This window comes from Tauraco erythrolophus, chromosome 19 (assembly GCF_009769465.1).
Source record: "Tauraco erythrolophus isolate bTauEry1 chromosome 19, bTauEry1.pri, whole genome shotgun sequence".
In the NCBI taxonomy this organism is placed as follows: Eukaryota; Metazoa; Chordata; class Aves; order Musophagiformes; family Musophagidae; genus Tauraco; species Tauraco erythrolophus.
In genome coordinates this window covers 12257198-12273348 of record NC_141483.1, presented here as the reverse complement: position 1 = coordinate 12273348, position 16151 = coordinate 12257198, and the positions used below count along the sequence as shown (strand labels likewise).

Here is a 16151-nt window from a genome sequence, read left to right as displayed (position 1 = left end):
ACTGGGTGCTGGATCACACAGCTCCATGCTTTTCCCTCCCTAGAAGGGTTCCCAGTAACCTCCAGTCCCACACCGTGTTGGGATGGGTGCTGGGTCCCCAGTCCAACCTGCCTGCAGCCGTTTACCGGGGCTGCTCGCAGGCTGGCTCCCAGGACAGGAGCCCAGCGAGCTCAAGCCAGCCACCAACCACGCACACAGGGATTTTTGGCATCCAAGCAGTCCTGATGTCAACTTCAAATTCAAGAGGAAGAACAGGTAAGATGAAAATTAAAAGTCAGAGGATACTGTCAGCTTCAATACTCCATGCAGCAGTACAGAGAAAGAAAAAAGAATAAAAAAAAAAGAAAAAAAGAAAGAAGAGAAATCACAAATGTTATCTTGAGAGTGTCTCTTTAAACACAGCTCCCCTGGGCTGAGCTCAAGGGGTTTGAAAGGACAGTTTGCTACTTATTATGTGTACGTCCCTTTTGTTCCTTGACCCTTGGAGAGTACAGTACAGTATGTTCCTGATTTTAATTAAATAAGAAGCCCTCCTGCTCTGTGCCGCAGACTGATTCCAGCAACAGTATTTTAGCAGCTACATTCAACTGCTATTTTTTATTTGCAGATAGATACTTGACCAGAAGACTAATCATCTAATTAAATAAGACCTTCAGCAGCAGCATAGAAAGCCCTGTCGCAGAATATCCCTGGTAACACGGACACACATTTACGTTAGAAGAACCAATCCCACCTGGGAGTATATTTTGAACTGTTCTCAACTGGAACAAAAACGCTCCGACTCCCTCAGAAAGAAAAAAAAGATGTTTCAGAGTCTAAAAAAAGAAAAATAAATCAACAAATAAAATCCCACGTGCACGCAGTCGGGGGTGTGGGCAGGGGACTCTCGGCCCTAACAGCTGCAAGAGAAATTATTTGATCAGATGTAGTGAAGATTGACATGCCCCAGCAAGGTGCACGGCTGGCAAAGAAGCGATTGGAGAGATTAAACAGCAACAACCTGCACCTAGAGACCCTTGTCCCGAGCTGCAAGTGAACAGCCCAGCACTGGATGCTGCTCCAGCCAGCTGCAGAGTAGAAGGGAATATCAAAGCCCAACATCTTTGGCTACCAGAGGGTAAAACAAGATGTTTGCACAGCAGCTTTCTGGAAAGCCAGGAAGAAAAGTAGAAACTGTAAGCACTCAGCCCAAGGGAGGCAAGAAAAGCAGATCCCCTACTCCACGTTCAGCCTCTCTCACACAAAAGCTGAAAAGGCCAAATATCAAAGGGAGGAGAAAGGGGAACAGTGGTGTCCAATGGCCACCACTGCTCCTTGTGCCTAGAAAGGTGCACCAGTGTTTGGAATCAGGTCCACTTCTCCCCAGCACCAGGCAACAGTGCGGTGCTGCTCCTTTCCTATTCTGACCTATCTTGGGAAACCCCAGGATCCAGGGACCTCCGCCAGACTCAAACTCCTGGACTCCACCTCCAGCCTGGCCATTTCGGACCTCGGCCTCTGGGGCAAGGGGTGTCTTCAGACAGGTTCTTGCAACACAACGAGGGCATTACTGGGACAGCGTCTACTCATCCTCATGGGCATGTTCCACTTCTGCAATAAGTCCAGGTGCCAAGGGAGGATGCCACCCTGGGAAGCTGATTTTCTTCATCCACACAGGAGGCAACGGGACAGAATACACCAGAAGTCCAACCACAGATGGGACAAACTCTGACACCTGAAGTTGAGGAGCCCCGTTAGCTCCCCCAGCCCCAGCCAAAGCAGACTCACTGCCAACAACGAGCTTCCCCCACGTTCACGCTCGTCCTGGCTTTAACTAAAAAAAAAAAAGGGTGATGCAGCTCCTGACATCCACCTACAAAAAAACCACACCATGTCTGGGAAGACACACCAACAGGCCCACAACCAGGACTGTCACCTTCTGTAGGCGTCTAAACAAGAATTACCCGTCTGGGAGGCTCGAAGGCTGTGCCCTTGAGGGGGGAGAAAAAAAAAAAAAAAAAAAAAAAAGGCTCTTGCATGTTCCGAGAACTATCTGTTTTCCTTTTCCCTTTGCCCACATTCAGCTGAGCTTTGCCTTTTCCTCCTCTAGCCCCCACCAGAAAACCGCTGGTGGAACCCAGAGCCCGCTGGCGTGGCCTGAAGCGACAGGGAAGCTCGTTACACAGGGCCGGGATGGCAGACGTGCCCCTCCGGCTTCCCCGCCGAGGGCAAGGCTGGCAGAGCGCCAGCTCCTGTTCTGCCAGCCATCGCCCAACTCGCTCTCTGACCCTGCTCTGCTTTGCTCACACCAGCGTTCGGTTCCACACAGCCTGAAAAATTAGCGAGGAGGATTAAAATTGACAAATTTCTGTGGCCTGTGATGAACTGTCAAAGGAACCGCGGGAGGCCTGGCAGGACGTAGGTGGATTAGTTGCTCAGAAAGTGACTCCAGTAGATTGCACTGTGAGCTAGGACTGTGTTTCTCGAACGCAAACGCCGGAAAGGTTTACGAGCTGCCTTTGGAAGAGGCTTCAATTTTGTTTCGCAGTATTTTCAAGCCGTATGCGGGGAGGCACCTCGCTGCCAGCGCCACGGCACCTTCCACGCATGGGCAGGGACGAGGGAGCCGCATCCCGCGGGGCCACGGGAATTCCCACCGCCGGAGCGCACAGCGCAAGCGTCATTCGGTTCACATCCCGACCGAAAATCTCTAGTGCAGCCCTGGCACCTGCGCAAGGGCAGCTATAAGGCACCTGAAACAAAGCCACTAAAAGACTCTGCAGCCCCAAGTTACGCATTGATCCTTTTCCTCTCCCTGGCTTTGCTGGTTTTTGCTCAATTCTATTTTTTGCTCACCTTCTCCTCCTCTCTTCGCATTTCTTCCTGCTCTCTGCAAACTCTCCTCCTGCCACCCTAAATCTGTTGACATGTCAAAGCCCCTGCTCCAGGGCCCTCAATCTTCCCATTGCCTCTGGTCAGGACTTGGTTCCTTTCACACCAACCTTCCTGTTCTTCTTCGTGGTTCAGGTGCTCCCACACAGACATACTTTGCGCAGGTTTTGCAGAATTTCATAAAATCCAGTAAACGTCATAAAACAGAAATCAAGGAAGCAGAAAGACCATGGCTAGTCAGGGGCTCTGGCACATCAGGAGATCTGAGGGGGTGGGAGGAGGCTTTGTAGAGAGCAGGAAGAGATGCAAAGGCAAGATGAGCAAGAAGTAGAATTGAGCACCTTTTCCACTTCTGTTGATAGAAATTAAGCTTCTTTATTCAGGCAAAGGAGGGGGAATATTTCCAAAACAAAACCAAAGCAAAGCAACCAAAGTCAGTTTTGGAAGTCTCAATGTCAAGACCTTATTCTACTGATGAAAGACCAGCTTCCCAAAATATAACCCCAGGTGAACGGAACTGTGTCCCCTCTAACCACGTAGGCAGAGTATAAACAAACAGGCCACAGTTTCCTCTCTCTAGGCTGCACCATCTAGAGCCATAGACGGTTCAAGACCCAACCCGGCGATGCCAAGGCTGAGCTGCCAGGGCTGGGGTTCGCCCCTCCTGTGCCACACACCCCTCCCCAGCAGCAGTTCTCCACCAGCCACGAGAGCAGAGCGCTATTCAGGCTACTCCCTGGGGCGTCCATCCTCTCCGACAGACGTGAATCCACACGATGCCGTGGGAACAGCCCCATAAGCTGTCAGAAAGCTTGTCCAAACCAGGGAGACACAGCCCAGGCACAGCCACCACAGAGGCCCCCAAAAAGCCCTGCACCACAGAGCACTGGCGGGAGGATCCCGTCCTCCAGCACAGACATTTGTCCCCAGCATGCCCCCAGCAGCTCCGCAGCACAGCCCTGCCACGTGCACCTGGCTCCGGTGCCTCCTGCTCCTGGGACAATCCACCCGCCGATGCCCAGCAAACTCACTCTTGCCTAAGGGCAGCAGCAGACTTGGAAAACTGTGGAAGTCACCCAGCCAGGAGAGAAAGGTCAGATCTCTGCCACTGGGAGCAGCATGCCATCCAAGTGCAGTGGCGAGAATGGGTCATCTCCACCTTCCAGCCCCAGAAACACATGGCTGTCTGCCCTTCGCGAGCCACCTGGTACCGCACCGTGCTCGCCAGCTGCCCTGGCGCAGACCATCGGCCTGGCATGCAAGAAACAGACACTTCGAAACCAGCAAGCTCTGTCTCCAAAGCTTTGGGTGAAGCCGGCTGACTAAAATCCAAAAAACGACAAGGAAAATCCTACCTTACTCCATTTCAAACCATGCACCTGTGCTGTCTCCTGGGCACATCACCCGAGTGAACCCAAACCAGGGAACAGCTGACAACAGACCTCACGACCGCAGCCTGCTGTGGCTACCAGCGAGGAAGGGTCTTGCAGCGAAAACGACTGGAATGCAGCTGCTTTCTGCCTAAATGCAGCCAGAAAGCTGCCCTGATGAGACCTGGCTCCAGCGGGGCCTCCTGAGCTCCTGGCCCCACACCACAGAGAGCTGCTGGCTGGGCTGAGCCAGCACTAGCAGCACCACCGGACGGACATCGAGAGCGCCTAGGGTGCCATAAATCACCCCGGCAGAGCAACGCAGCGCAAGGCCAACGTTTAGGTGGATTAAAACACTAAAGAGCCAAAAGCAGCCTCGTTAAAACACACGTCTTCCTGCAGCAGGCTGAAGAGGTCCTTAGGCACAGCCAGAGGTGCCGTGCGCGTCCCTCGGCGCCAGCGAGGAAGAGGCTGGGCACGGCCGCGCTGCCCCTGCCCAGAGAGCAGGGAGCGTGCTCCTGGTCTCAAGGTCTTTTTGTGTTATTACTCGGTTCAGGAGTGCTGGGAGCGCCGTCTCCCTCCCCTTCCTGGTAAATCCTCTGACCCGAAATAACCCGAGTCTATCAGGCTCATTTAGATACGCTAATCAAACTGTCTAACGCCAGGAGGCTGAACGCAATACTACAGAAAAGCCCTTGGCAATACAAAACCAAAGACAGCCTTGTGGAAGGAAAAAACCCACAGTTCCCCAACCCCCTCCTTTTTTTTTTTTTTACATTTTTTTAAAGCTTTCAGTCAGCTACCTTACCTACCATAATGTCTCCAGCAAAATCTTCTGTGCTGCCCCATGATCTCAGGGTAACCCCCACACTGAACTAACAACTGCGCGCAGCCACACAGCCTTTCTGCCTCTCTCGCTTTCTGTTTTGAACGCATGTGCTGGCTGGTGCGCTTCATTTCTCCTTCCCCTGCTTCCAGCTGCCCGCGTCCCGCTTGCCTGACCTCCGACGAGGAGGAAGAAAGGGAGGTTTGAAAGCGATGCTGGAAGCACCCGGGCACTGACCCAGACAACACCACACCGCAGCCAGCAGCAGCCCTGACCCTGCTCTCCCAGCTCCAGCGTAGAGCACATTCATACAGGCAAGGCAGCCACCAACTGCTCCATCCAGACAGCATGCCCTGCAAGATCAAGCCACCGAGGAGGAGACCCCAGAGACACGAGGGCTGTAGAAAGGAAGCCTGGAGCTGGTCTTGGAACAGAAAGGCGAACTGCTCCTTCTCTCTTCCTCCCACCAGCAGAAAAACAAGTGCAAACGCCCAGTGCTTCTGGCTGCCTTGGAAAACAGCTCCAGAGTAAACCCGTGGAGACCCGGAGCGCAGCCAGATGAGCACCTGCAGCACAGCTCAAGCAGCACAAACCATGAGATCCGTCCCCGCCGCTTACCACGTCTTCAGCCGAGAAAGCAACCGGGAGCTCCCCGCCGAGTTTCGGTGCAAAGACGGCTTCGCTTAAAAACCACCGGCTGCTGTTTTGCAGTGACGCCTAGGAGAAGCGGTCCCGGGGTCAGTCACCACATCCGCCAGCTGGGCCGGGTCCCCGGTGAGGGGTGGCACTCGTGCCAGCAGCCGACTCTAATCACGGCATCGGGCACCGGCAGCACGTCACGTGCAGAGCTCCGCGGGCATGGGAACCCTCGCCTGGCCACGATCGGTCACCCCACGCCGTCCTCGTCACTGTTTGCCCGCAGGCAAACAGGCCAGGGCGCCGCACACGCTCACGGAGGAGCAAATCCCAGCTCCTTGCCACCTCCACACCAAGGATTACGTCGCAGCCGTTCCTTACGAGCTCACCCAGCGTCGTATCGAGAATAATTTTATTTCCTAACGACGCGCTATTTCCGCTGAAGCACTCCCAAGCGTTTAGCCTAAATGAGGCCGATTAATAATGGCGTGGTCCGGATAGTGAGCAAAAAAAACAATGCCAAAGCATCCCTATTTATTTCCCTATTTATAAACTGACCCTTATCTAATTTTAGAAGAGGATGCCTGGCCTGTGCCTGCTGCTCATGAGCAGCACACGTGCCATTCTGGGAACACTTTGTATCAGCAGGGGAATTGATGGGTGAGGGCAGCGGGGCTGGTGACCCCCCAAACCGTGGCACTGGTGGCACACAGGGCCACAGCTGGGCACTTTACAGCTGCTGCCCTGCCTGCCCCACGCTCTTCTCATCCCCCCGCAGCAACATCCCACTAGGTTTGGGGGACCTGCGGACTTTGCTCCACCCCACACCTCACCTTCGTGCTGGGTGTCCTGGTTACCACTGGTGTTTCCTAAGAGGATAGGTGAGAGCAGCTGCAGCCCGGAGCAGCGCCCACACTGGCCACGTGCTCCATCCCTTGCCACCTCCTGCTTTTCTGCTGGTGTCTCCCCAAACCAGAGAACACTCTGCACCTCTGATGCCCAGAGCGATACGATGCCCAGAGCGATACGAGGATGGCCAGAGGGGAAAAAACAAGTCAGAGCAACCCAACACAGTGGCCAAGACCTGACCGCGCAGCCTCGGACTGCAAAGCCATCCCATCCCCCCGGGAAGCACACAGCAGGTTGAGCTTCCCACACGCCCAGGAGCATGCCAGCATGGAGCAGCGTATCCTGACTTGAAACCTGCAAGGGCCTCGGACCATCCAGCAATTAATTTGCGCAATGAGGTGCTGCTTGAGCCCCTGATGCAACCCTGGCTGAGGCAGGAGGCTGGGCTAGCAATCAGTGCCACCTACGAGCCAGGCGGACCAGCTCTGCAGCCCAAGGCAGGGTGGCCAAAGCGGCATGGCCACCGCTCCAGCACCTTTGCCATGTCCCCACCCCTGCTCTGCACACTCTGAACTTTGAAAAAAGAAGTTGCTTTAAATCTCTTTCTGCCAGCAGTGAGCGTGACCTATTTTAGCAATAAAAGGAAAAGCTCTCTGGTGCCTGGATACCCCTTGGCGCTGGCAGCACAGCAGTTGCTCATCAGACCGAGAAATGCACTTTTTAGCCTTTGCCTGGAGAAAAGAATTTTTCCCAAAGCCGATTCAGGTAAGAGGAAAGGGGAATGTCTGGGAGGAAGCGGGGCGGTAACAGAGCCGTCGCTGCATGAGGTCCAGCCACAGCTCAGGCTGCGAGGGGACCGGTGTGGCACCAGCCCGTCACTCTCAGCCTCTCCTGCTACTGAAAACCGCCACTGAAGTGCAAAGGAGATGGTTATTGATCAAAACAGGTTGTCCACAAGTACACTGCTGTCTGCCCAACTTCCTCCCCCAAACCCTGGGAGGAGCTCACTGCAGAGTTAAGGAAAAAAAAAAAAACCAAAACCAAAAACATAAACCAAACAACAAGTCCTCCACAATCAGCTCTGCTGTTGAAGATAAGGTCAGTAATAAAAACCTGGCTGAATACACGCACTTCGATCTTGCCTACAGGGATGCAACATGTGCTGAAAAGACAAACGCCCTTATTGTTCCGGCAGAGTCTCGTTGCCATCCATCTCTCCGAAGCTGCTGACTTGGCCTTTTGTTTTAGGAGGTGACCACACTGCGCGTGGCCCCTTCTTGGAAGGCACTGATTTCTGCTGCCATCCCCGCACCGAGGCCGCGTCTGCCGCCGGCACCGTTAGCGCCTGCACCAGCTGTGCAGTACCGCGTCCCTCCCGACGTGCTCTCCCTCGCCCCTCCGGCAAACCAGGGCTGCCAGCAGCATTTAGCTGTCCCGTCTGAATATGCCATTCATGGAGAAGAAGTCACGTCTCGGTGGGGGCAGCTCTCAGCTGTTGTGGCTGCCCAGTCATCGGACCGGTGCCGGGGGCCGGAGCCAGCTGCCAGCCCTCTCCCCGGCAGCCAGAGATGCCTACAGAGCAGCAGCACATCCATTACAGAGCTGCTTTTGAGCCTTTCTCCATCACGAGACTTTTGTCCCAGTCGCATCCAGGCGCCTTTGAGCCAGGAACAACCCGCCTGCCCTCCCTCCACTCCCCACGCCTGGTCCTCTGCTTCCTGGAGCCACTTGTGGTCACGAACACCCACGCAGGGTGAGCAACTCTTCACACAACAAACCTAAAACTTCCACCTTAAAAACACCAGGTCGTTTTGCTCATCATCACCTCTCTTCCACAGCATAGTCCTCCACCATATCCCACTAATCTCTCCCAACACAACACCCACAATCTATTTGCAACTCCGTGTAGGATCCTGCCACCTTTCCACATCCCCCATTCTGCTCTCTCCTACACTCCTTACACTTCCACATCAAATCCTCAGGTGAAAGAACCTGACTTGCTCAGTATTTGGAATAAATGTGGTGGCAGCGACAACCAGCCAAAGCTCCCAGCCTTGCAGAAGGTGCCCCCACGCAGTGTGTCCAGGGGCTGGTGGGGCCACGCGTGCAGTGGAGGCAAATGCTTTGTGTCTCCAAAAGTGGCATTGGTGGGTATCTAGCTTTGCCAAACCCCATGTGCAGCAAGTGTTTTTTCTTCCCCTGTAGATTTACAATCTTGAGATTGACCAAAAGCAAAGCATCACCCTCTGCATCGAATCACATCCGAAGAGCAAATTAGGGAGCAATCACAGAAATTTGCAGTAGCTTGAAGAAAAAGAACTGGTTTGGATAACAGCTGTATCCGAGGGAAAACGAGCCATAAACACAAATTGCTGCAAGCCAACTCCTCCTTCTTCCTGGCCATAGGAAAGAGACCCCGGGACAAGGAATTAGGTGTCCTGTTCCTTCCCCTCTATGCTCTCCCAATTGCCCAGCAGAACACCAATTTTCCCAAATCCACCGCTGAGCCGCTCGGAGCTCACGTAATCCTTCACTGCCGATCTCAACGTACTCCAGGAGAGATTGTGCTGAGTTCTCGTGACGGACCTCATCAGAGTCAGTATTTCCAAGGTATGTTTTTGATTTCTCAAGTCTCATTCCTTAAAACATGAGCTGGAGCCTGGCAGGTGGAATTCAGGATGCGAATCTCTGGCACGAACCACCCGCCGCTCAGCGGGTAGCAGGAGGTTTTTCTTTGCGCTCGGAGGTGGTTGGAGAAGGCTCTTTGCAGCCTGGGGGATTTTAGCATTTGGCACCATAAACTCTTCCGTTCTGCAAGTTCCTGGAGCACCGACACAAACTGGCATTTTGCTTCCAGCAGATAAAAGTGTGAATAACTACTCCAAGGAAAACCAACACAGCGGCGAAGGCGCCTTGCGTACGTAATGCGGAACACGCTGCCTCTCCGCAGGCTTACCTGGCCTCACCACGCTGGTCATGTCACTGCGCAGAAGAGCGAGCTCCTGCCATCTCAGCAGCTGGCATCTCCTCGCAGCATCTTCCACAGCAGCACACTGGGTCTAACTGGGAGGAGGAGTCTGACCACGGAAGGCACGCCATTCCCCCCAGGCCACCATTTGGCTACGACACCAAATCAACAGACGAGTTTGCACCAACCTCTTGTCTCTGGTTCAGCAGACAAGGGAGTATTTAGCACGGGCCAAGAAAAACACACGATCTGCTCAGGACGCTCCTGCACGAGGGCTGTTTTGCAAACAGGGAGTTTAATGAAGGAACTACAGAGCTGTTCCCAGACAGGAGAGGTGGCACGGCAGTGGGCGTGAAGGTCTCAAAAGCTTGAGCAAAGGGGTTAGGCTCACTTTGCCATCTCAGCTGAGCAGCGTGCAGGCAAACAGGGCCAAACAGCGCGTAGGAGGCGTAGGGGGCAGTGGGGGGCACCTCTTGTTTTGCGGGGAGGGGACGGTGCCCATTGGTGCGGTTTCAGGGGACAAGAGAACACCAATTTCATATGCATGTGTGCACACTCCAATCCTACCAATTCCCCAACCTGTTTAGTATCTCTAGTAGGTAAAACACTAAAAGCACCCCAAAAGTAGAAGTTGTTTGGGCACAGAGAGCACCGCACGAGGACACTTTGTGCATCCCAACCCCAGCACCACCCGCGGCTGGAAAGCCCAGCCTGCGTCCAACGCTGCATCATTCCTGAAACAGGACAGTGGCGACTGGTAAGGAGGGCACAGCAAGAAACTGGATCCACAGGGGAGGATGAGAAGGGAACCCTTCTGTCCCCAGGAAATATTGATCACGAAAGTGCTTTAAAAGGAAAGGGGGACATGTGCTCTGCGGGGAAATTGATCTGTTTACAGAAAATATCTGCAGGTCGCCTGAAAATGAGTATCCTTCATGGGAAAGTTTCCTTTGAGAGAGCATGAACTTCAGACACATTAGAAGGTTAAGAGCACAAGTAATGCATTTTTTCACCTTTAGCTAACGGTCACGGAGCATTCAAACAATTCCTCTCTTCCCAAGCTGAACATCGCAGAACTCAACTAAGCAGTCCAACATTACAGCTAATCAATATGGAAAACAAAAACATTTCCCCTCCGGTTTGGCCAAGAACCACGCAGTGTTCTTAAGAAGAAACTGTTGATTATTGGTGATTTTAGTTCTTCCTAAAGAAAATCAAACAAACCAGAACCTTTCACCAAGCTTCCTCCTTCCCTTTAAAAGCACACACACTTGTTAAAGGTTTTTAAGAAGTACTTTTTCAGTAAGATGGAATTAAATCTAGGGTCATTACAAAATATCACACCATTTTCACATCCTGCCTCTCTGACAGCTGTTGGGACCAGATGTGTCTCAGTGAGGAGGAAGACACCCCGATTGGGGACCAATCTGCCCTACGGAAGAGCCTGTTCACTGCATCTCACATCAGAGCTCAGTCTGGATCAGACCCACTGGTTCACAGCTCTGCCCAAAGCTGGCACTTAGGAGTGAAACCAACCAACAAACATCTTCACTCAACCGGTACTGGGTCTTCTCTACCAGCTCCAAACTCAGCAGTAAATCCTGGGATGCGCCACTGGGAGATGTTTTCCATATGTACAAAACTTATTTCTATTTATTCACTTGAAATGCATCTTTTTCCCCATTTTGTTGAATATTCCCTTGCGTTTTATATGATGGGAGAAGGAAAACGCCTGAGCCTGCTTCCACTGCCTTCTGCCCCTGAACAACATCCCCTCTCACTTGCCTCATCTGTGAAATCAAACAGCTGCAGTCCTTTCAATCACTTTCCATAAAGTGTCTCCAAGCCTAAAATAATGTCACGGCTCATTTCTGAGCTCAGTATTCCTGCCACGCCGCTTTTCCCTGGGTGCGACCGTCACAGTTGGACTGTGATTATTTATTTATATTATAATAGCATTTGCAGCCCTGCTCTGCTCGGCCCTGCGCACGCACCCACGAGGTGACCCAAGGCGTTTCCACCACCAGGACAAGGATCCTCAGGCTGACAAATTCCCAGTTCTCGGGAAAGGATGTCATGGAACGCAGCAAACCAGAACCAAAATCTAATTAGATACAAGACATGCTAGTGTTGGGTTGGTTTTGGCCTCTCTTGCTTTCTTCCAAACAAGCTCTCGCTGTGCAAACACACCCCATGACAAAACTGACCTGGCCAAGACATGCAAGCGAATACCGCTGACTTTAATATTAAACAGAGCAGCAACTTCAAAGCAACCAGGCTCTCCTCTCCCAAGCAACCCCACCAGAGATCAGCTCCAGCCTCAGAACCGTGGCCAGGTTCCAGCTCGCGGTGCAAGAGACACCCGTGTTTGCCAACAGCTGAGAGCAGCAGGGCAGATCATGCAGGGACATGCCTGCAGAAGCGCTCTGCCCACCCTCCCGACAAGAGGCAAGGTGTGTTTGGTTTGCGCGGGGTTGGCATGCTTCTGCCGAGAGCAGCTTTTTGGCTTTCCAGCCAAAACAATCTCAGCTCGGACGTCTCCTCCATCCAGACATCTAAAAGGTATCACGTATCTTCAGAAGATTACATGCGGCTGTAAAATAGCTTCGAGAAGCAAACGCCAGCTACTTCTTCCAACATTAATACAATAGAATAAAAACAGTATTCACTCCAGCCAGAGAGCAGGGCAGGTTGGAGAAACCCAGAGCTCCGTCCGACTTGCAAACAACTGCCCTGCTTAGCTCACGCCGCTGTTGCGACACGAAGGGGACGCAACCAGGGTGGGCAGGAGACACGGACTCAACACCCCCAGGCCAGGAGCCTGTCGCACTCTTCTAAAGCCCATCTCCGCATGCGGCACTGCGGTTTCAACAACTGCAGATCTTGCTCACCTGGTCACATCCTCCTCCTGCTCGCATGTCTGATAAAAAGAGAACTGAGATTTTCTTTTTGAGACAAATGCTCTTGTGCCACCCCACCTCCCAAACAAACGCGCTTGCACCAATGGAAGCAAAACTCCCATAAATCGAACCAGGTCAGCGTGTCTCATACCCGGGATGAAAAGCTTCTTTGTGCAGGAGCACGCAGGCCCCGAGCGATCTGGATGAGCCAGCTAACGCAGCCAAAAGCTCCTCCTGTGCCCTCCTTAACGTTTCTACTTCAAAGCCCTTCCGAGCTCCGGCTCTGCTCCCTGTGCTGCTCTGCTGAAGCCCAGCAAAGAGGGCAGATGAGGGAATTTCAGCCCTTCACTGACACTTTGTGGATTTCCAGGCTTTCAAGTCAAACCCTAAAAATCTTTGCAGCAGAAATTTTACTGTCCGATAGCCGTCACTGTCAGAAATGTCACCCCGAGGCAAGGTCTCCTTGCTAACTCGTGTCACAAGCATCTCCCTGGCTGTGCCCACCTCGTTGTAACCAAGAAGCAGCTCCAAAGAGCAGCCTTGCGAGTGTGTGCCACACTCCAGCACCTAATAAGATTCATTTAAGCAGCTTGAGCTGACTAAAGCTGTTCCACTAAGGAGAGTTTTTTCCGTTAAGGGCTTAAACCTAAAACATTCAACCATCCAGGATGAGCAAGCACAGACACGAGTGACCCGGCACAGAAAGGAGAGGCTGGATCTGGGTGAATGAACCTGTGCAAGCTCCAGTGCATTCAACAAAACAGCCAAGAAAAAAAACACCACGGGCTTACGCCTTAATCCAAGAGGAGAAAAGACTCGGGGTAAAACATAAGGGAGGGGGGGAAAAGTGGGGAAGGATAAAATGGAAAAAAAATCAGCAGCCCAGTTTTCTTCTTGTGCACCAGGAGGGCCACCACCAGCCAGGAATGCCACATAGAGACGGGCAGGTCTCCTGCCCAAAGGGCAGACAGTGGGCTCATGCCCTAGCAGTCTGCCTGGAAACCAGGAGAGCTCTCCCGTGGGGGTGAGGACCAAGGACTGGGCTCACTGGGAAGCAGTAAGGCCACGTGCAGGAGCAGGTGCTCATCCCCTCCTGACTGAACATCAAGGAAACGCCAAGCTGCAGAGAGCTGGATGCCACACGTGCCTGGTCTGTGTGGGTGGTCAAGCACCCTCTTCCCCCAAACCGACTGCTGCATCCAACCACGGGTGCTCTCACCAGGAAGTCAAACAAACTCCTATGCTCATAAGCAACATGCCAGAGCCCATGACACCACCCCAGCAAGTGCTGGGAAGAGGCTGGAAAAGGAGAGAACAGCTGAAAGCACCATATGGAGAAACAAAAGAGGATCCCACAAGAGAGGAACGATGAAATCCCGTACCACAGGCACGGAAACAGTCTGATTTCTCTGTAACAGCCACATCCGAGACCAGCCCAGCAGAACCACTGCCCCAGCGATGGGGACGCACCATGCAGCTCCTACCCTGCAAGCGGGTAGGGAAGGAAAGTCTCTTGCCTTACCGCATGTGGTCGGGCAATCTGGACCGGATAGGACATGGCGTGCGGGGGGTAGCGCGGCTCGGCCGCACGCCAGCTCTGCGTCACGGGCTGCGTAGATCCGGACATGGCGAAAGAGCAGGCACGGCGGTCGCTGCTTCCAAATCACCGACAAAGGATTAGGAAAGCCGAGAGCTCCTCTTCATCATGGGTGCTCTTTCCACGTCACGCAACAACTGAAAGCAAACAGGAAAGCAGCAGGTTAAAATTCAGTCGACCACGGTCCCGTGAGACAACAAACATCAAGCCTCAGGTGATCACCAAAACCTGAGCGCCCTCACGGTTCTCCGACAGCCCCGTTTCTCACTTGGCAACACCACTGCCACGTTTTCGCTTTGGAGCACTCCTATCACAGGGAAGCAGCCCAAATGTAAGAACAGCCCAAATCCATCCCACCTGATTGCCCTGAGAATCCTTCCCCCAGCACCAGCGGGACCAGGCCTGCAACCCGCCAGCAATTTACTTAGGCCCTGTGGATCTACACCTCCAAGTCTCCTGGAGACAGGTATTTTGGGGAGAGGCGACTTAGATCCCAAAACAAAGCTAGAGTTCTGGCACTTCACCATGAGGTCCAAAGGCACAAGGTCCGTCCTAAGCCCACCTCCTTCCCCATCCATGCCTTCACACATCCACAGGTTTCTTTCAATGCCTTCCTTTCTCAGCCGTGGACATTTTTGCAGCCACCTGATCTATGCCAGGAGGGACACCAGGCACTGACCTCCCCAGCAGCCCCCTGCATCCACAGGGCTACACTAAAACGCAGGATTAAAGCATGTCACACGCCTCCAGTGTCATGTAAATATTCGACAAACCTTCCTGATCAGGAGCGAGAGCCAGAGGAGACACCACGGCCCTGGCAGTATTTCCCCAAACACCCCTGTCATCCACACGTTTGACACTTCACCACGTGTTGCGATTCCTTTTGCAGCTGTAACAAAACCAGGAAAACCACAGCAGTGGTTGGCCCCAACGGGAGATTGAGGAGTTGCTGATTATTATAGATACTTCACATAGTTTGTTTGGACAGGATTTTAAAAGCCTCCTACTTTTTGTCTGGATTTCAGAAAAAAAAAGTAACACACATCTAAACACTGCCCTTCCTCACTGCCAGTTTAAGGTGCATTAATTATTATTCTCATATTAATGGTTAGTTATATAAAACCAATTCCCACCGCAGCCCGGGCTCAGAGGATGCTGCCAGGACCGATCCTGAGCAGGGACAGCCCCAGCTCCCCCTCCCAGGACCCGCTCTCCGTCCCACGCAAGGCTGAGCGCACTCGCACGCCTCCTCCCCAGCAGAGGTACATGCTGCATAGAGCTTTGTACAAGGTTTTTGGCAGCACCAAACTCTTTCGTCAGCACACCGGGAGCAGCAGAGAAAGCTTCCAGCACTGTGAGGTCCCCAGCAGCATCTCCCGACACTCCCATGGCCTCTGCTGCACGGCACGCACAGCCAGCCCCAGCCAACGCAATTTCAACCGAAACAGCAGTTGGTGTGTACAAAAACCAAAAAGGGTGTGGGAAAGGGAAAAGAAAAAAAAAAAAAGAGGAAGTTTTTCTTTTTCTACTTTTTTTTCCCCCCTCCTGTGAGACCACAGATCAGCTTGTGCTGATAAACCACTTGCTATCTGCTGCAGGCAGGCACAGGACCACCTTGCTGGTTTGCCAGCATCCCCACGCTGCTCACCAGTCAGAAATAAAATCAAACCAAGGCAACGGTCCCCAGCAGGCTGGGCACGACAAGCAGGGACGCAACAGCATGAGGGCAGCAGCCTGAGGAGGCCCCTTACAAAGCACTCAAGTCTTAAAAAAGTAGTAATAACGGTTTTTGGAAAATACCTATTTAGGCCTAAGGACGACAGAAACGCAGAGACATCTCCATGCTCCTGCCGAGGGTCAGCCAATCCCCTTTGGCAAAATGTGTTTTGCCAAGTTACATGTAGGAAAACACAGAGCGAGGTTTGGCTCAGGGCAGGGAGAAGAGGGACAAGCGGGTCGCATCCTGCTGTGGGCTCACTCCTGGGGCAGGAGCTGGGATTCCCCCCAGTCCTGCACCCACAAATCCCCGCCCAGCCCCGGGGCACCTTACCTGCTACCCTGGTCCCAGGAAGCACCAGTGGCCTGGGAACAGCAGGACGGGGACATGCAGGAGCTCAGTGTGCTCGGCGCAATC

General features: G+C 53.0%; 1 protein-coding gene across 2 annotated transcripts in view; it reads right to left on the bottom strand.

The window, feature by feature from the left end:
• The window catches only part of NCOR2 (nuclear receptor corepressor 2), a 173227-nt gene extending 159180 nt beyond the window's left edge, over positions 1–14047 (bottom strand). For both annotated transcript variants that reach the window (XM_086623675.1, XM_086623676.1), the window contains exon 1: positions 13943–14047. In XM_086623675.1, the coding sequence (XP_086479801.1) occupies positions 13943–14047 (105 nt within the window). The remainder of the gene's footprint in view (positions 1–13942) is intronic.
• Between the last annotated feature and the right edge of the window lie 2104 nt (positions 14048–16151).